The sequence below is a fragment of the Ovis canadensis genome, chromosome 5 (assembly GCF_042477335.2).
Source record: "Ovis canadensis isolate MfBH-ARS-UI-01 breed Bighorn chromosome 5, ARS-UI_OviCan_v2, whole genome shotgun sequence".
Lineage (NCBI taxonomy): Eukaryota > Metazoa > Chordata > Mammalia > Artiodactyla > Bovidae > Ovis > Ovis canadensis.
In genome coordinates this window covers 55,779,408-55,799,052 of record NC_091249.1, presented here as the reverse complement: position 1 = coordinate 55,799,052, position 19,645 = coordinate 55,779,408, and the positions used below count along the sequence as shown (strand labels likewise).

The 19,645-nt window shown below is 51.3% G+C and overlaps 1 protein-coding gene and 1 long non-coding RNA gene across 3 annotated transcripts; one reads left to right on the top strand and one right to left on the bottom strand.

The window, feature by feature from the left end:
• Positions 1-285: 285 nt before the first annotated feature.
• Positions 286-9,836, top strand: SPMAP2 (sperm microtubule associated protein 2). Of its 2 annotated transcripts, XM_069592879.1 has the most exons (8): positions 319-636; positions 1,431-1,547; positions 1,691-1,762; positions 2,182-2,243; positions 2,897-2,966; positions 4,039-4,156; positions 6,299-6,458; positions 9,544-9,836. In XM_069592879.1, the coding sequence occupies exons 1-8, from the start codon at positions 329-331 to the stop codon at positions 9,780-9,782; spliced, it is 1,146 nt and encodes a 381-aa protein (XP_069448980.1). In that variant the 5' UTR covers positions 319-328; the 3' UTR covers positions 9,783-9,836. The 2 variants fall into 2 exon arrangements, with proteins under 2 accessions (XP_069448981.1, XP_069448980.1); XM_069592880.1 differs by lacking the exon at positions 1,691-1,762 and having other exon boundaries at positions 286-636; positions 9,544-9,833.
• Positions 8,641-13,916, bottom strand: LOC138441820 (uncharacterized). The gene is made up of 2 exons (XR_011257439.1): positions 11,015-13,916; positions 8,641-9,432 (listed from the first exon to the last, which is right to left on the bottom strand). It is a non-coding gene; the product is annotated as an uncharacterized lncRNA (long non-coding RNA).
• Positions 13,917-19,645: the final 5,729 nt, after the last annotated feature.

The following is a 19,645-nucleotide window of genomic DNA, read 5'->3' as shown; positions in this document are numbered from 1 at the left end:
AGAAAAGCCATGCCAGACGCCAAGATGCAGAGAGACCTGGGGATCGGCCTGCCTTCCAGAGGAGGCGCCCCCAGGATGAGTGTGGGCAGAGGAGAGGGCACACGTTTAGGGGACAGGACAGCAGAGCAGCAGAAAGGGACCAGCAGGTGAGGCTGGAGGGCTGGGTGGCCCCGGGAGCCTCAGTGCCGTCTGGGTGGGGGGGCACCTGCAGACAGACGTGCTGGGGGTGGAATGTGGGCCGAGAATGTGGGCAGGCCATTCTCCGGTTGCTGGGTGACCACAGACACATTTGGGTGTTGCGGGAGCAAGGCTGGGGAGGGCCTGGCACATGGGGGACCACCAGCAAAACTCGTTCTATAACCACCACAATTCGGAAGCCGAGGACCAGCCAGAGAGGGGGCAGGATGATGTCTCACTGGGCCTCCAGGGCACGGTATATGAGAATGTAGGGTCCAAGGACTCCAAGTTCCAGGGTCTGGATGATGGGGACCTGAAACTGGAAGGCCAGGAAGAGGAGATTCCCCCTGAGGAGGTGGCTGAGGAAGAATCTGTGGATGCCCAGAACCCAGAAGAGGCCCTCTTGGAGCTCGAGAGGGTTCTGGAGAAAGACATGGAGGAGGGCGTGCCTGAGATGAGGTGGGCTGGGGAGCGGGCACCCAGGTTGGGGTGTGGCAGGGGTGTCCCTGGGGGTGGCTGCACTGGCCTGCGGGCTCTGGACCTGTGCCCCCGCTCTTAAGGGTGAAGGGGTCAGCTCTTTGCTGCCCTGAGGAGGATGTCGGCAAACCGCTCCGTCCACGTGGCAGGAGACTTGGAGTGGGCAGAGGTCAGATGGCAGAGTTGAGAGGTTGTGAGCAGCCATCCATAGACAGAAAAATAAGCTCTAAAGCTGAAATCCTTCCAAGTACCACAGATCACCAGAAGTGTTTTTGGGTGAGAGGAGGACACCAGGAAATGAGTGGGTGCTCCCTCCTACCTGTGGGACCCTGTGCCCTGGGATATGCCTGGGTTCCTTAGCTGAAAGTTCTCAGCCCCTATTCCTGGGTCAGCACACATCTCCTTGGACACAGACAGGGCCTTTGCCCTCTGGGCACATTGATTTCTGGCTCCCACAGAGCTGGTATGACGAGTACACAGATGGCGTGTGATGTGGCTGGTCAGGCAGGGTAATGGGGGCATGGGTGGGGCTTGGGGAGGACATCTGAGCCAGGAGGGGAGACAGGATGTCTGGGGCCCTCGGGGGCTTCCTGGGGGCACTCACCCTGGCTCAGCGTCCCCTTTGGGGCCCAGCAGGAGGAAATTGAGGGACTGGCTGGTGGCAGACTAGGTCTTGGCGGTGCTGGGTTCTCCTCTAGAGGACAGGGCGGGAGCAGAAGGGTGGGGCCACCTGCTGGGGGAGCAAGGGCTGGATCTCACCATCTGCCTCCCCCCAGGCAGCTCTCCATCTCCCAGAGGATCCCTCGCACCTCCGTGAGCCCAGAGAGGAAGAAGAGGAGGCGGCTGTTTGAGCTGGCGAAGCCCAAGACCAACTGGCAAGTCTTGAAAGACAGGTGAGGCAATGGGCCGGCGGGCAGCTGGCCTGGCTGGTGTGGTGGTGGGAGGGGGGGCAGTCTGAGAGGGGATGCGCAGCAACCCCAGACCGACCTGGTCCAGTGGAGCCCAGTGCGGAGGCTGGCAGGCCTGTCTCCCGCAGGATGGGGTGCTGCTGCAGGGGCCATGCCTGGGTGTCCCCGCGTATGCGGAGCCTGCAGTTCTGTATCTACTGGTGAGTCTGGGGGCCCCCTCCTCTCCTGGGTGGGGGAGGGGAGAGGGCTATGCACTGGGCCCTACCCCAGGATTCTCAGTTCCACCTGGAGCTCTGGACCCCAACCCCTGCCTGAGATGGGTCTGTGCCAGTACCGCCTGGGCTCCCTTCTCAGTTATGCCTCTTTTTTTCCCCAGCTCCCTCTTTCTCTGAATACCAGCCTTGCTAAATAATCTACGCTCTCCCGTGCCCCTAAGGCCTCCCTGTCGTGTTCCTCTCTGACCTGCCTCTGCTGCCATCCACTTGCTCTCTCCCTTTCTCCCTCTCTAGTTGCATTCCTCCCACTGTTTGTGTTCATGGGGTGCCCTGAGCTCTGCTTCTGAGTGGGGTACACCCGCCGGAGCTGGCTCCCCTCATGAGCCCTGCTGGCTATGTTCCAGGCCATCCGTGTACTGGACAGAGAGATTTCTCAAGGACACCACCCTCACCATCACAGTGCCCGGTAGGTACATCTGCCCTTTGCCTGTGCTTCTTTGTGGGGGTGCTGGAGTGGGGACTGGGGCTGGCCTGGTGCCTATAGCCCAGTTGCCCCTATCTCACCCTGACCTGTGCCTTGCTCTGATAGGGGAGACTTTGGGGCCTCCCAGGCCCAAGCCTCTCAGGGCCCCTGTGGAACACTCCCCTGTCTTCCAGGAGGGTCCCTCCAGTCTTCCAGGGAAGGTGTCTCCTGTCCTAGCTGGAGGTTGGTCCTGGGGGAGGAGTGGGAGCAAACTCTCCAGGGGAAATTGCAGTTTGCATCTCAGCCAAAGTGGGGTCAGTATGAACTTCACAAAAGACCCCTTTCCTTTCCAGAGCTTGTTTCTGGAGAGACACTCAGAGCCTCAGGGCAAGCTCTCACTCAGGTTTAGAATTCCCCACACCCCCAGTTAGCACAGAGGCCCCCTCAAGCCCAGGCCCATCCTGACTTCAGGCCCAAATCCACAGCAGGGCCAAGGAGCAAAGGGCTCTGAGCAACCCTCTTCATGTGTCCTGTGGTCCCCAGTGGGGGTGTCTGGTATGAGCTGTCACCTGGTGTGAAGCCAGGTCAGGAGGAAGAGAGCCCTAGGTGGGAGGGGAGGGCAGCTTTCCAGGGCAGCTGCTTCTCCTTTTGTGCAGAGGTGTCCCGCCGGGTGGAGGAGCTGGCCCGACCCAAGAGGTTCTATTTGGAGTATTACAACAACAACAGGTAGGGGGTTCCGGGCAGAGACCTCTCTCCATCAGGGTGTCATAGCAGGGGAGGGCCCAGGTCTGGGGGCCAGGTGACCATCCACGCGGCCCGGGCCTCGGGCACCAAGACTTTGAGGCCCAGTAGCCCAGACGGGATGGGATGCTGGTGGGTCTCAAGGCAGGTGCTCAAGTCCCCTAGGCAGAGGGTGGCTGTGAGATTTACAGTTTTAGGTGCCTGCCTCCTGGCGTGACTCTGTCTTAGCACATGGGGCTTCCATGATGGCCAATGTGAGGTCTGAAGTTATTCCACACAGACTCTGCTTTCATCTCTTACTCACACATGGAAAGATAAGTGACTGAGGGGAGTCCCACCTACCAGTGTTAACTGATTCCAGCCACTGGCTCTGTGCCGGTCTTGTGACAATGGCTTTTCCCCTTAATGCTGGTCAGAGCATAATATGGAGGCACCACTGAGGGACCAGTCATCTGGGGTGACCTCTGTGGGACCTGTGATCTGGAATGACCTCCGTACAAACAGTTCTGTCGTGCTCGCCCCGGAGAGGAGGGCACCGGGTCTTCTGTTGGGGTGATAGCATTTATCTGCTTCATTCCAGCCTCACCCCAGATTACAGGTCACACAGAGGTCACCCCAGATTACAGAACTGCACACCAGGCTCACAGAGGTGAAAATAAGAGAGGAATTGGCCTCGGATCAATGAAATAAGGCTGTTTCTGGGGCAGAGGCAGAGCTGAGACATGAGTTTAGGGGGCAGGCAGGGCTCACTTCATCCCTTTGGTCCACCTCCTGACCCATCCTGATGGTGGGGGCTGTGGGGGCGGCAGGGAGGGTATGACCCAGGAGAGCATTGCTCCATCTTTGAGAGGAAGGTGGGCTCTGTTAGGGGTCTTTTAAGGACTAATTTCGGAGGAATTAGAACATCCTCTTCTGCACCAGGCTCCCCTGAACCCCAGAATCAGAGAGGAGTCACACATGCATGCACAGACACATCTTCCTGCAGGGCCAGGGTCTCAGACACACACAGACACGGCCCCCTTGTTGGCTGGGGTCTCAGACTTAGGTTCTCCCTTAGGACCACGTCTATCTGGCCCATTCCGCGGTCCACCTCGGAGTATCGAGCGTCCAACCGCCTACGGGAACTGGCCACCCCAAAGGTCCGAAACAACATCTGGAGCATAAATATGTCCGAGGTGGGTGCCCTTCCGTCCCTGGAGCTCCCTGGCTCCTTCCGGGGGCCCCGCCTGTCCCCCCCACCCCGGGGCTCAGAGGACACACAAGGATAAGAGGGGACAGGCGTGTGGCTCCTTCTCTTAGCCATCGGGAGTCCCAGTGTGGGTTCAAGAAGCCCCGCCCCTCCACTCCCCCACCTCCACTCCCCCGCCACCCCATCCCGCCTCCGGCTTTTCTTTCCTCCGACCCCTTGAAGGCGGGCAGGGACCACGCTCCCCTGCCAGTCAGGCGAGCGCGGAGGAGAGCCCCAAGCCATCTGCTTGAACGAGTGCATGATAACTGGTTCAGAGGTGACACCAGAGTTCAGTTCATCCTGAATCCGGCCCTTATCTCTCCCCATGGCATGTGGGACCTTATTTCCCCGACCAGGGATCGAACCTGGGCCTCCTGCATTGGAAAAGTGAAAGTGAAAGTCTTAGTTGCTCAGTTGTGTCTGACCATTTGTGACCCCCATGAATTGTAGCCTACTCGGCTCCTTTGTCCTTAGAATTCTCCAGGTGAGAATACTGGAGTTGGTTCCCATTTCCTTTTCCAGGGGATCTTCCCGACCCAAGGATCGAAGCCCTGTCTCCTGCATTGTAGGCAGATTCTTTTACCATCTGAGCTATCTGCATTAGAAGGGAGAGTCTTAACCCCTGGACTACCTGGGAAGTCCTGGGCTGTGTGGTTTAACATGCATCGAAGAGCTTGTCCCTGGGTGTTTTCGTGTGGTTGTTTGATAGATCAACCCTCCCCGCCCGCTCTTGACTTGAAGACTTTTACAACTGAATTCAGACATCACATGGTTTGTGATGGTTTAAAACTATACCAACAATGGGGAGCAGTTTTTCAGAGCTATCCCTCGGGCTGCAGTCCTCATTTTTCCCCAAACAAAACTAACTCACAACTCTCAAAAAGATAAAAAAATAAAAATAAAGTAATAAACATACCAACAATGGTCCAACTAGAAGAATTTAACAATAATACCTTAGTGTTTAAATCCCCAATCCATGTTCCATTTCCCCAGTTGTCTCAAAGAAGGCTTCACAGTCAATTGGATTGGACAAGGATACAGAGGAGAGTCTGGCCTCAGCTTTTCCCGGGAGGTGTACCTGCTGTTTTCCCAGCCCCTGCCCTGCCTCTGCCGGTTCAGCCTTTAAGCCCTTTTGTGCTCCAACACCCTCTGTGGCTCCCCAGTGCCTGAGAAAGCTGGCAGAATGGGGCCTTCTCCACCCTTACTCTCCCTTGTGCCTCCCAGGGGACTAAATGAAGGTCCCTCAACAAGTCTTCGGCCCTGGCATGCACAGGGCATGGAGTAGTCATCAATATTATTTGAACGAGTGGATGAATGAATTTTCCCTGCCTGTCACCCCTCCAGGCTGGCGGTTCCCTGAGGGTAGGACTGCAGGCTGATTCATCCACCTCAGCTGTTGACTGGAGCTGTGCAGACTGTTGATGGGGGGAGAGAAGGAGGGGAAGAAAGGAGGGGGGATGGAATGGGTGGTTGAGAGGGACATGAAATTGTAAACACCAGGATGTCTTTGGTATGAGTAGTGTATGTGATTTCTAAGCAGCACAATTTCAGGAGGAAAGAGACACAAATTTTAATGATGGCCCTAAGGATCATTTCAGCCAAACCTCTGCCTCTGGGCAGTATCCTACCCAGCAGAGTGCACCCAGGGGAGAGCTTCTGTAAAACGTTAAATGTTTCACAGAAACAAAGTGCTTGTACAGTTTGCCTTCCTACCAGCCACGCATCGGATCTCTGTCCTCCCACCTTCTTGCCAGGGCTGGATAATGCCAGGCTTGGTCACTTTTGCCAAATTTGTTGGCATGGAGTGATATTTTGCTGTTTTAATTTATATTTCCCTGGTGCACAGAAAGGATTATTGATCCTTTAGGTTTACTTTCCTTCATGATTAGCTATTTCCTACTGATTTTTCATGGTATTGACTTAGAGAACCTCTTTATATATGATGGCTACTAATCCTTTGCTAAACACACTGTAGACTAACTTCCTAGCCAGTCTGCTGTCTTTCAGCATTGCTTACGGGATCTTTTGACCCAGGGGTGTGTAAAACAGCACAGGCTGCTTTACTCTTTCCCTCTAACTTTGTTTCTAGGTGTCCCAAGTGTCCAGGGCAGCCAAGATGGCCATTCCCAGTTCGAGGATCATCCGACTGGCAAAGCCCAAGGCTCCAGCCACCCTACTGGAAGAGTGGGACCCCATGCCAAAACCCAAGCCACATGTGTCAGACTATAACCGCCTACTTCAGTTGGCCAGTAAGTGGGTCCCAGGGGGTGCTTGACATCTCGTGAAGCACCCTTCCACACTGGATGCAGTTGGGAGCAGCCAGTCCACTTGGAGCTGGTTCTGCAAGATTCGTGTTCCCCTGACTCCCACTAACCTGCAGACCCACTGTTTGAATCGCTGTGGGCAGTTCATACTGCAGCTGCTTGCATTCCCTGGGGGCTGGCAGAGGGCATCACCCACCCTGGGATGGGGGTTGTGGGCCTGAGCCAAGTGTGTCATCTGAGTGGGTCTTCCAGCATGTAGGTGCAGAAGGGAAACCTGGGATGCAGGCCAGTGCCTGGAGAGCCAAGCTGGGACCTAAGGGTGCTGGCCAGAGGCTCTTCCTGTCCTTGAAAACAAAGGAAGACCTGACTCCCCCACAGCAGAAGTAATATGCAGTGATTGTAAAGAATCTGAAAAATGTAGCAAGGCATGAAGAAAGGGATCTCACCACCCAAAGGCAGTCAGGGGCTTTGGGAAACTCAAGTGTGCCCGGCTCCTGGTACAGGATCACCAGGGAGCTTGACTGGCTATTTCCGTTTACTCTGCTGTGTCTTTTTCTCAGTTTCCTATTTCCCGTTTTTATTGGGGGGTTGGGGGAGGGAATTAATTTGCAGCAGCTCTATGTAAGATGATCACTTACCCCTTGTTAAGTACTTTGCAAAGTACCTTCTTCCCAGTCATTTTCCTCTTGCTTATAGTTTCTTTTGTTTGTTGATTCATCAATCTGTTCCCTTGGTGGTGGTTTAGTTGCTCAGTTGCGTCCATGACTCTGCGACCCTGTGGACCGTAGCCAGGCTCCTCTGTCCATGGGATTCTCCAGGCAAGAGCACTGGAGTGGGTTGCCATTTCCTCCTCCAGGGGATCTTCCCGACCCAAGGATTGAACTCAAGTCTCCCGCATTGCAGTCAGATTCTTTACCACTGAGCCACCAGGGAAGCCCCTTAAATATTTGTTAAAGTATTCGTTGAATTTGTTAAAGATTGGTTAAATGAACAGAGACACAAGCATACACGCACTTCTGCCTCTCTCTCTCACACACACACACGCATGGACACAGACACATGTGGAACATAAGCACATGTATGTTTGTAAATACACAGGTATGTGTATTCATCCAGACTTCACAGGAGCATGTTATCAACGCACATCCCTCTGTGTGTGTGTATGGATAAGACTGGTGTAGGGCCGTGTATTTCCAACTGTAGACTCCCACCCACTGATGGTTCTGACCAGCATTTAAAAAGTGAAGAGAGGAAACATGCAGTGCAGGGTCCTTGGGCAACACTGGTCCATGCAGTATGGGTTCTGTGTGGCTGTGGGCGGGTTGCACTGTTAACTTGTGACCAATAGATTTTCAGAGCCCAGATGTTACAACAGGGGGAGACCCTGAGTCTCCCTGAGGACTCCAGGAAGGTGGGCTCTGGCAGGTCCTCCCAAGGCCCCCCAGTACCCTCTTTGGGGTCCCCAGCACAGGCTCCCATTCTTTTCACTGAGTGCCTCTCCCCAGAGCTGCAGCTCCTCTGCTGAGTGGAGACGGCCTTTTTGCATTTGCAGAGTCTTGGGGCAAAGAGGGGTTTGGAAAGGAAACTTCTGAAGGGCCTAGAGATAGTGCTCACCAGTAGTCACCAGTGGTCACTCTCTCCTCGCCCTCATGCGGGCCAAGCCCCGAGGCTCCCACTGTGAGGGAAGGGGTGGTGAAGAGGTAGGGGGTCCAAGCGGGAGCAGGGCCAGGGCTCCTGGCCAGTGAGTGGTGGGCCCGGCTGAGCCACAGGTCTACTCTGAGACCTGTCTGTCCATGACTGAAATGGACTGAATGTCAATCAACCTGTTGATTTAATTCAGTTAATGGATTTTATTAAAATTAAATAGGATAAAATCCCAGTCCATATGGGGTGCTGGTCACATGTAGCTGGTGGACCCTATGGGGAGGACCCAGCTGGGGCCACAGGTGCATGGGCAGTGGGGCTGATGGAGCCCCTGCCTTACCCCCAGGCACCAGGGCACCTATGTCTGCCCCTCCAGTCTCTGCCTGGGCCCATGACCATTTGGGACATTGTTCTTTATGACTCACCCTTCAAAATGCACAGTTCAGTACTTCCCAGTACACTCACAGATAGCTGTGGGCACATTACTACAACCTATTTTATTTATTTAAAAAATTATATATTATTTTATTTATTTAAAAAATTTTATTGAAGTGTAGTTGAATTACAGTATTGTGTTAATTTTTGCTGAACAGCAAAGTGACTCAGTTATACACATTCTTTTTCATATTTTTTCCCATTATCTTTTATCACAGGAATTTTCAACTCTTAATTTTGCATTGGGATATAACCGGTTAACAATGCTGTGACAGTTTCAGGTGAACAGTGAAGAGACTCAGGCATACACATACATGTATCTGTTCTCTCCCAAACTCCCTCCCATCCTGGCTGCCACATACCATTGAGATATAGAACATAGCAGCAGAGTTCCAAGTATCACCGCATATTGACTATAGTCCCCTGTGCTCTACAGTGGGAACTTGTCGTTTGTCCATCCTGTGTATAATATAGTTTGCCCATCCTGTGTATAATATAGTTTGCATCTGCTCACCCCAAGCCGCCAATCCTTCCCTTCCCTGCCACCTCCCCCACTGGCACCCATCAGTCTGTTCCCTATGTCCCACACAATCAATTCCAGAACATTCCACCACTCCAAAGTGACGCCCCATCTCCATCAGCTGGCCCCCTCAGCCCCTCCCCATCCCCATGACCACCAGGAACCCACTCACTTTGTGGGCCAGCCTGTTCTGGATGTTTCCCACCAGTGGAATCACACCCTGTGTGTCCTTCTGTGTCTGCTTCTGTCACTGAGCATCATGTTCTCAGGGTCCATCCATGTGGTAGCCAGTGTCAGGACTTCTCTTCATGGCTGAGTGATGCTCAGGCGTGTGGAGGGACGCGTGTGTTTATCCATCATCTGCCGAGGGACAGGACATTGAACTTGGGAGCTCTGACTCAGAAGATCGCGCTCCGTGGGGAAGGCAGGCTCTGGCTGCTGACACTGCGCCCCCTCTCCCCCCCCCTCCAGTGCCCAAGGCCCAGTCAGACAAGTGTGTTCCTGACCGCGACCCGCGCTGGGAGGTGCTGGAGGTCACCAAGAAGGCAGTGGCTAGTCCCCGCATCCTGTCTCTGGCAAAACCCCGAGTGCGGAAGGACCTGAATGAGGGCTACGACCCCTCCCACGTGTCCCCTGCCGCCCTGGTGGCTCAGGCGTCCCCTCGCCTGTACGAGCTCGCTACCCCCAAGACCATCACCAAGAAAGCATGAGCCTCAGGCCTGGCCCCTGAGCCCGTTCCCAGTAAACACCCAAGTGCAACCTGACCCTGTGTGTGGCTCTGAGCGCCTTGGCCTGGAGGCGGGAGGACAGTGGCTGAAAAGAGGAGACAATAATAATAATGATGATGTTTACGTTTGCATCCAGCCTGCAGTCCTGCAGCCTTTTTTCCCACTCACGTTCCCCTGCAGTCGCCAGCCCCTCGGACAGCACACCTCCCCCTCCCCATGTCAGAAATTTCCCTCTGAGTCCTTCTGTCCCCATTTGCTGATCTATAGTGTCCACAGCATCTCGAGCTCTGTGATGAACCAGCTAATGCCTGCTGCACAATTAGTGATCTTTGCAGGGGGGTACCTGTTGGAGACCATCAGTGTCTGAGGTCCCCATGTGGGGACCATTGTGCTGAGGTGGAGACTCAGGGTCACAGAGTTGGTGAAAGACCCACAGTCCCCATCCCCATGTGAGTTTCCTACAGCAGCTGGAACAAGTCACCTCAAACAGGGGGCTGGAAGCCACACAGATTCATTCTCTCACAATCCTGAAATCAGGAGTCTAGCTCGGGCGTCACAGGGCTGAATCTAGGCTTGGGCAGGGCTGGTCCTTCTGGAGGCTCCCGGGGAGCACGGGCTCCCCACTTTTCCAGCTTCTAGAGGCACCGCATCCCTGGCTTGTGGCCCCTCCCTCCATCCTCACAGCCAACAGCACAGCATCTCCTGTCTCTCTGCCTCTGACACCCACTCCTTCTCATAAGGATCCTGTGATGATACTAGGACCCCTGGGGATTCCAGGGTAATCCCCATCTCAGGGGTCTTAGCGTAATCCCATCTGCAAAGTCCCTTCTGCCTCATGACATGTTTACAGGCCCAGGGACCAGGATGGGGGTGTCTCTGGGGCTGTTGTTCTGCTGAGCACAGTGGGAGAATCTCTTGTCTGCATCTGCAGTCCTAGACAGTCTCGTTTGCCTCTGGCTCCTGCTCATTCACTTGGGGACCAATTGCTGGGTCCTGAAGGGGTGGCATGCTGACTGCCCTCACGTCTTCTCTCAAGCCCACCACGCGTCAGGTCCCGAGCCATGATTCCCAGACGCTTTGAGGACACTACTTCACTCAGTAATGTAAAGGACAGTTGTTTAGTATTAACAGGTCCAGTATTAACAGTATTAACAGTATTAACAGGTGCAGACCTGGACAGAGGTTCAGAAGAAAAAGGTTAAAAAGAAGCTCACCCTCATCTTCTCTGGATGACCCGGCAGCACAGATGGATGGATGGATGGATGCCTCACTGAGCCTGTGGGTGCCGCTGAGTGCAGGTTTCTTGCGGGCGGGCAGGGTGATGGCCACGCACGCTCGTCTGATGATGACGTGACCCCTGCTCTCTCCCTGCTGCTCTGGTGGGTACCACTGTTGTGATGAAGCCCAGAAGCATATCCACGCAGACTCACACCCCGGTAAGTCAGGAGTCCCGCCTGGAACCAGGGTGGCCTGCATCCAGCAGGGTGGACTATGGGGTCAGCTGATTCCCTGAGCCTGGGAACATGGCATGCTGGACATGGCTCTGCAGACAGGGCCCAGGGAGGTTGTCGTGGGTTCCCTGGGTGGGTCCAGTACCGTAGCATGTCCTAAGAGAGAAGCTGAGGAGACAGGGTGACACCAAAGCCATGCATTGCGCCCTGGCCTGAGGCGGGAGGGACACAGCCCTGAAAGGCCCCACGGCCTCCCCTCGGGCCTCAGGAGGGAGGGGGGAGGCCCTGCGGACACACCCGACCCCCAGGGGATTAGGGTCTGTTGTTTCAGCCACTGATGTGTGGTGAGTAGGAAACCAGTGGAGGTTAGAAATCTTAGACCCTTGGTACCTGCTGTGCTGGCAACGTGCAGCTCCACCAATAGGGGTGGTCAGCCCTAGGGACCTCGTGCCACAACACAAAACGAGGCTTTAAACCAGCCGAGTGTCCAAAACGGCGCACTCATTCTCTTGTCAAAGACCCCTCGTGTTTTAGCGTTCCTCTTCAAGCTGAGAAAAAAGCACTGCACACTGACATGTCCCGAAGAAATAAAATGTGACCTTAACTGCCCACATGTCAACCATTATATCGTGATTTAGTGAGCGGATAAAGAGGCATGTATACTTCGTGAGTCCAGTGTGATCTGTGTTCTGCTTTGTTGAGAACAGAAAGGAAAATCTATCTGTCTGGGTTTTACCATCACCGACGCAGGTGAGTGTAGCCACCCCTGCAGTCAGCTTCCGCAAGTTTAAGTCCTGCCTGAAGCTGCTCTGAGTCCAGGCTCTTCTCCTGGACTGGCAGCTGCTTGCTGACCCTGCAGGCTGAAGTGTCCAGGACTCAGTAAACCAGAAAGTGTTTGGGCGGAGGCGACTCTGTGACCCTCATTCTCAGGGTTGATGCTGGCTCACTGCAAAACAGCCATCAGTTCTTACCCTCTACTCTTCCCCAGTATCATATTGGACGCCTTCTGTGCTATGGGTTCATCTTCCGGCGTCATATCTTTTTGCCTTTTCATAACTGTCCATGGGATTTTCCAGGCAGGAATACTGGAGGGGGCTGCCATTTCCTTCTCCAGAGGGTCACGTTTTGTCAGAAGCCTTCACTCTGAACTGTCCTTCTCAGGTGGGCTTGCGCAGCACAGCTCAGAGCTTCATTGAGTTACAATACTTTGGCCACCTGATGCGAAGAGCTGACCCATTGGAAAAGACCCTGATGCTGGGAAAGATTTGAGGGCCAAAGGAGAAGGGGGTGGCAGAGGATGAGATGGTTAGAGAGCATCACTGACTCAATGGACATGAATTTGAGCAAACTCTGGGAGATAGTGAAGGACAGAGGGGCCTGGCGCACTGCAGTCAGTAGAGTTGCAAACAGTTGACCATGCCTGAGTGACTGAACAACAACATGTCTGCTCAGGGTCAGGACCTGCCCTGTGATTCATCTGGATAGTGCAGAAATGGGCTTGTTCACGTTTCCTGACAGGACCGGCATCAGGCTCAGTTCTTCCCCTTTACCTTACCACTTTAAACTTATGTTACCTCTTTTATGTTTTTTTAAATGTTTCAAAATATGACTCAAGCTCTGTGTCAGGGGCTATAGGTTCCCAGGAACCAGACCATGAGACAGAGGCTGGGACGGAGAAGCATCGGGGATTGGCCCTCATGGTCACCACTGGTAGGACTCTGAGAAGAGGTGACAGAGTCCCCGCAGGTCCGGCGGGAGCTCTGGAGCCTCATGTTGTCCCCGTTGGCCTCTGTGCATTCCCAGCAGTGGGGAAACTTCTTGTGTGTGTGATGTGGGGGGGTGGGGTATGGGGGTGTGTGCGGGGGGGACAGACCTACCCGCAATACCCACCTTCCCGGATCGGCTCAGGTCAGGGTGATGTCTGCAGGAAATGGTTCCTCCAGGGCTGCTTTTTCTGGGTGGGGGGGAACTTGCAACAGAAAGATTAAGGGGCTCCCCTGGTGGCTCAGTGGTCAAGAATCTGCCTGTCAGCGCAGGAGACACGAGTTCAATCCCTGGTCTGGGAACATCCCACATGCTGCGGATCAACTAAGCCTGTGCACCACAGCTACTGAGCCTGTGCTCTAGAGCCCGTGCTCCGCAACAAGAGAAGCCCACACAGCAGGACTAGAGAGTAGCCCCTGCTGGCTGCAACTAGAGAAAAGCCCACACAGCAGGGAAGACCCAGCACAGCCAAACATGAATCAACAACACTAAAGAATAAGACAGCTTAGTGGATGAACCGCTGCCCCGAGCTGCAAGCACCCAGCACCCCTCCCCTCTGCCGGCTCTCCCTCGGCTGGGCTCAGCTGTGGGGGTACCCCAGACCTTAGCCCACTGCTCAACTGTCAGGCCAGGCACAGCAGTGCCAGGAGAAGGGACTCAGAGGCCCTGCCCATCGCCCTGCTGGACGGTGCATCCTTTGTGCTGCTCACAGGCCAGGAACACCCTCTGCAGCTCTCTTTTTCCTCCCTGACGTCTCTGCTGAAGACACTGCTTTTTATTTTCCTAGTTTCCTTTCCTGTCCTCTTTATTTGAAATCATTCTGGTTTACAGAATGATAGAAAAAGCAGAGTAAGAAAACCCCTGTAAACTTTGCCCCCAGACTCAGCCATGCAGTTTGCCTACCTGCTCTGTCATTTGCTCTCCCTTCCATGTCTGTGTTTCGTAGACAGAAAACACATCTTTCTGAAGATCTTGAGAGTGAGCTGCATATTCGTGGCCCTTGACCCCTGTCACCATTCACTGCGGTGACTCTAACAAAAAGGCCACGGACTGGGGGCTTATGAATAACAGCGATTGTGTTTCTCATCTGCAGACTGGAGTCCAGGATCGGGGTGCCAGCAGATGTGTGGTTTGGTGAGGATTTGCTTCCTGGTTCAAAGGCCATCTTCTGGCTGTGCCCTCATAGGGAAGAAGGGCTGAGGGAGCATTCTGGGGTCTCTCTCATCAGGGCAGTAATCCCTTCATGGTGGCTCTGCCCTTCTGATATAATCACATGCCAAGAGCCCACCTCCTCTAACACCAGCACACTGGGGATTGTGTTTTAATATACCAATTTTTACGGCACACAGATATTTTGCCTACAACTGCCCCTAAAGGCTTCAGTGTGAATTTTCTAAGAAGTACATTCTCTTATAGAATCACAGAGCAGCTACTGATTCCAGGAAGCTTAATGCTGATACAGTGCATTATTCCATCTACATCTGAGTTTCAGCTTTGTCAGTTGACCTAGTGATTTCCCTCCAACCTACCGGATCCAGCCCAGCATCAGGCAATGTGTTTAGTTCTCACATCTGGAACATTTCCACAGATCGGTCTTTTATGGTATTGATATTTTTGAAGAAACTGTCCTTTTCCCCCTTGTTTATGTTGTTGTTCAGTCGCTAACTTGTGTCCGACTCTTTGTGACCCGTGGACTGCAGCACACCAGGCTCCTCTGTCCTTCATTATCTCCCTAGTTTGCTCAAATTTATGTCCATTGAGTCAGTGATGCCCTTTAATCATCTCATTCTCTGCTGCCTTCTTCTCCTTTTGCCTTCAACCTTTCCCAGCATCAGAGTCTGTTCCAATGAGTGAGCTCTTCACATCAGGTGGTCAAAGTATTGGATTGATTCCCTTTAGGATTGCCTGGTTTGATCTTCTTGCAGTCCAAGGGACTCTCAAGAGTCTTCTCCAGCACCACAATTCAGAAGCATCAGTTCTTTGGCATCTAGTCTTCTTTATGGTCCAACTCTACATCTGTACATGACTACTAGAAAAACTGTAGCTTTGACTATATGGACCTTTGTTGGCAAAGTGATGTCTGCTTTTTAATATGCTATCTAGGTTTGTCATAGGTTTTCTTTCCAGGAACAAGTGTCTTAATTTCATGGCTGCAGTCACTGTCTGCAGTGACTTTGGAGCCCAAGAAAATAAAATCTGCCACTGCTTCCACTTTTCCCCCTTCTATTTGCTGTGAAGTGATGGGCTTGGGTGCCACAATCTTCTTTTTTTTTTTTTTTTTGAATGTTGAGCTTTAAGCCAGCTTTTCCACTCTCCTCTTTCACACTCATCAAAAGGCTCTTTAGTTCCTCTTCACGTTCTGCCTTTGGAATGGTGTGTATGTGTGTGCTTAGTCACTCAGTTATGTCCAATTCTTTGTGACTGTTTGGACTGTAGCCTGCCATGCTCCTCTGTCCATGGGATTTCCCAGGCTAGAATACTGGAGTGAGTTGCCATTTCCTCCTCCAGGGGATCTTCTGGACCCAGGGATCGAACTTGTGTCTCCTGTGTCTCCTGCCCTGCAGGCATATCGGGGAAGCCCATATTGAAGTGGTATCATCTGCATATCTGAGGTTGTTGATATTTCTCCTGGCAGTCTTGATTCCAGCTTGTGATTCATCCAGTCTGGCATTTCGCATGATGCACTCTGCATGTAAGTGAAATAAGCAGGGTGATAATACACAGCCTTGTCCTACCCCTTTCCCAATGTTGAACCAGTCAGTTGTTCCATGTCTGGTTCTAACTGTTGTTAATAGAATGTTCCTTATTTGAAGTTTGTGTGAAGTCCCTCAAATATAGACACAGGTTGTGTATTCCTGGGCACAAGTGATGGTCTTTCTCAGGGCACACTTCCTCCCCTCACTTGTGGGGTTAATGTTTCTCACCTGGTGGGATGATTGCCTCATTTCTCTACTCTAATCTGTGGGAAGAGACTTACACATTTTTATTTTTAAATTTTATTTGATTGAGGTATTATTGATTTATAATGTTGTGTTTAATTTCTGCTATACAGCAAAGTGATTCAGTTATGCATATATATACATTCTGTTCATACTTTTCCATTATGGTTTACCACAGGATGTTGAATGTAGTTCTCTGTGCTCTACAGAAGGACCTTGTTGTTTACCCATCCTATATAGAATAGTTTGTGTCTGCTAACCCCGGACTCCCGGTACAGCCCTCCCTCACTCCCCCCCAACCCCCCTGGCAATCATAAGCCTGTTCTCTAAGTTTGTGAGTCTGTTTCTGTTTTGTAGATGCTCATTTGTGTCGTATTTTAGAGTCCACATATAAGTGGTATCATATGTTATTTGTCTTTGTCTGGCTCCCTTCTTTCCCTGACTTTCATATTTAGTATGAAAATCTTCAGGTCCATCCTTGTTGCTGCAATTGGCATCATTTCATTTTTTATGGCTGAATAATATTCCATTGTATATATGTACCAGGTCTTCTATATCCATTCATCTGTTGATGGACATTTAGGTTTTTTTCTGTGTCTTGGCTATTGTGTATAGTGCTGCTATGAACATTGGGATGCATGTGTCTTTTTGAATTATAGTTTTGTTTGGACATATGCCCAGGATTGGGATTGCTGGATCATATGGAAACTATTTTACATTTTCTGAGGAAACTCCATACTGTTTTCTATAGTGGCTGCACCAATTTACAGTCCCACCAACCCTGTAGGAGGGTTCCATTTTTTCTACACCCTCTCCAGCATTTGTAATTTGTAAATGTTTTAATGATGGCTTTAATGATTGGTGTGAGGTGGTACCTCATTGTAGTTCTGATTTTCATTTTTCCATTAATTAGTGATGCTGAGCATCTTTTCATGTGCTTATTGACCATCTGTCTGTCTTCTTTGGAGAAATGTCTAGTTAGGTCTTCTGCCCATTTTTCCATTGGGTTGTTTGTTTTTTTTGTTATTGGTTGTTGTGTTGTATGAGCTGTTCATATATTTTGGAAATCAAGTCCTTTCTTAATTTGCTTAATCATTTGCAAATATTTTTCTCCAAGTCTGTAGGTTGATGGTTTCATTTGCTTTAGAAAAGCTTGTGAGTTTGGTTAGTTTCCATTTGTTGGTTGTTGTTCAGTCCCTAGGTGGTGTCTGACTCTTTGTGACCCCATGGACTGCAGCATGCCAGGCTTCCCTGTCCTTCACTATCTCTCAGAGTTTGCTCAAACTCATGTCGAGTCCATGATGTCATTCAACCATCTCATCTCTGTCGCCCCCTTCTCCTCCTGCCTTCAATCTTTTCCAGCATCAAGGTCTTTTCCAATAAGTTGGCTCTTCAAATCAGGAAGCCAAAGTATTGGAGCTTCAGCTTCAGCATCAGTCCTTCCAATGAATATTTAAGGCTGGTTTCCTTTACCATTGACTGCTTTGATCTCTGCAGTCCAAGGGACTCTCAAGAGTCTTCTCCAGTACCACAGTTCAAAAGCATCAATTCTTTGGTGCTCAGCCTTTGTTATGGTCCAACTCTCACATCCATACATGATTGCTGGAAAACCTATAGCTTTGACTATACAAACCTTTGTTGGCAAAATGATGCTTCTGCTTTTTAATACACTGTCTAGGTTTGTCATAGCTTTTTTTTCAAGGAGCAAGCGTCTTTTAATTTCATGGCTGCAATCACCATCCACAGTGATTTCTGAGCCCAAGAAAATAAAATCTGCCACTGTTTCCGTTTTTTTCTTATCTATTTGCCATGAAGTGATGAAACTGAATGTCATGATCTTAGTTTTTGAATGTTGAGCTTTAAGCTAGCCTTTTCACTCTCTTCTTTCACCTTCATCAAGAGACTCTTGTTCTTCTTCACTTTATTTTTGCTTTTATTTCTGTTGCTTTGGGAGACTGACCTAAGAAAACATTGGTAAGATTTATGTCAGAGAATGTTTTGCCTATGTTCTCTTTTAGGAGTATTTTTGTGTCATGTCTTATATTTAAGCCAACCTGAGTTTATTTTTGTGCATGTGTATGGGAGTGTGCTAACTTCATTGATTTACACATGGTTGTTCAGTTTTCCCAATGCCACTTGCTGAAGAGACTTTCAGTTCAGTTCAGTTCAGTTGCTCAGTCGTGTCCAACTCTTTGTGACCCCATGAATCGCAGCACGCCAGGCCTCCCTGTCCATCACCAACTCCGGGAGTTCACTCAGACTCACGTCGGTGATGCCATCCAGCCATCTCATCCTCTGTCATCCCCTTTTCCTCCTGCCCTCAATCCCTCCCAGCATTAGAGTCTTTTCCAACGAGTCAACTCTTTGCATGAGGTGGCCAAAGTACTGGAGTTTCAGCTTCAGCATCATTCCTTCCAAAGAACACCCAGGGCTGATCTTTAGAATGGACTGGTTGGATCTCCTTGCAGTCCACGGGACTCTCAAGAGTCTTCCAACACCACAGTTCAAAAGCATCAATTCTTTGGCACTCAGCTTTCTTCACAGTCCAACTCTCACATCCATACATGAGCACTGGAAAAACCATAGCCTTGACTAGATGGACCTTTGTTGGCAAAGTAATGTCTCTGCTTTTCAATATGCTATCTAGGTTGGTCATAACTTTCCTTCCAAGGAGTAAGTGTCTTTTAATTTCATGACTTTCTTCCATTTCTTGCTTCCTCTAAGATTAACTGACCATAGATGGAGGTGTAATTCTGGGCTCTCTGTTCAGTTCCATTGATTCATGCCTGTTTTGTGCTGATACCATGCTGCTTTGATGACTGCAGCTTATACTACAGGGGAAGAAACTTTCAGACCTGGAACACATCGCTCTCTCCATTCCTTCGTCTGCTGCTGTTGTTGTTCGGTTGCCAAGTCATGTCAGACTCTTTATGACCCCAAGAACTGCAGCACACCAGGCTTTCCCTGTCCCTCATTTTTGATGATTCTTGTTAAAGCTCCCTCCAAGGAGTCTCCTCTGTTGCCCTAGGCTTACTCAAGCCCTTTCCCTCTGTTGCTGTCACGTGTGATTATACAGAGCCCCACTGTCACTGTGTCTTGTTGGCTTACCTTCCTACTTCATTGGACCTCTAGTTGCTCCGTACCCAGTTGAGGGCTGCAGGGGACACTGAGTGACTGATTGACCAAGCTTACCCCTTATCAGTGAGGACCCTCCCTCCAAGGGCCTGAACCCTCAATCTGGATGATGTACACCAATGTGAGTGGGGAGCTCATGACTCATGCAACTTGTGACTGATGCAGAGAAGACAGCAGGGCAGGTCTTCTAAGACCTGTTCTCTTCTGGCTGGTAGGCTCCCCGGGCTGGGCTAGCGCTTTTACATCAAGCATCCAGCAGCAGTTGACACTGCTATCAAAGTCAGCTTGAAAAGGACCGGGGCTGAATCCTAGGTCTCCCCCACATCCATTCTTCCTGGTTTGTGTGAGCCTGAAACCTGTGTGCCTCCTCTCTGCTTTGCCCATATTCCCCAGCCGTCCACCTCTGCTCTAGTCACCATCCTAGTCTCTGCTTTGCCTTCTCTGTCTACACCATCCACCCTGATGCCCTCCCTCAGCACATCTCTGAGACACAAGGTATGGGGAATCCTTGTCTGGACCCTCTTGTTCACGCACTTCGCCGCCAGCTCGGGCCCAT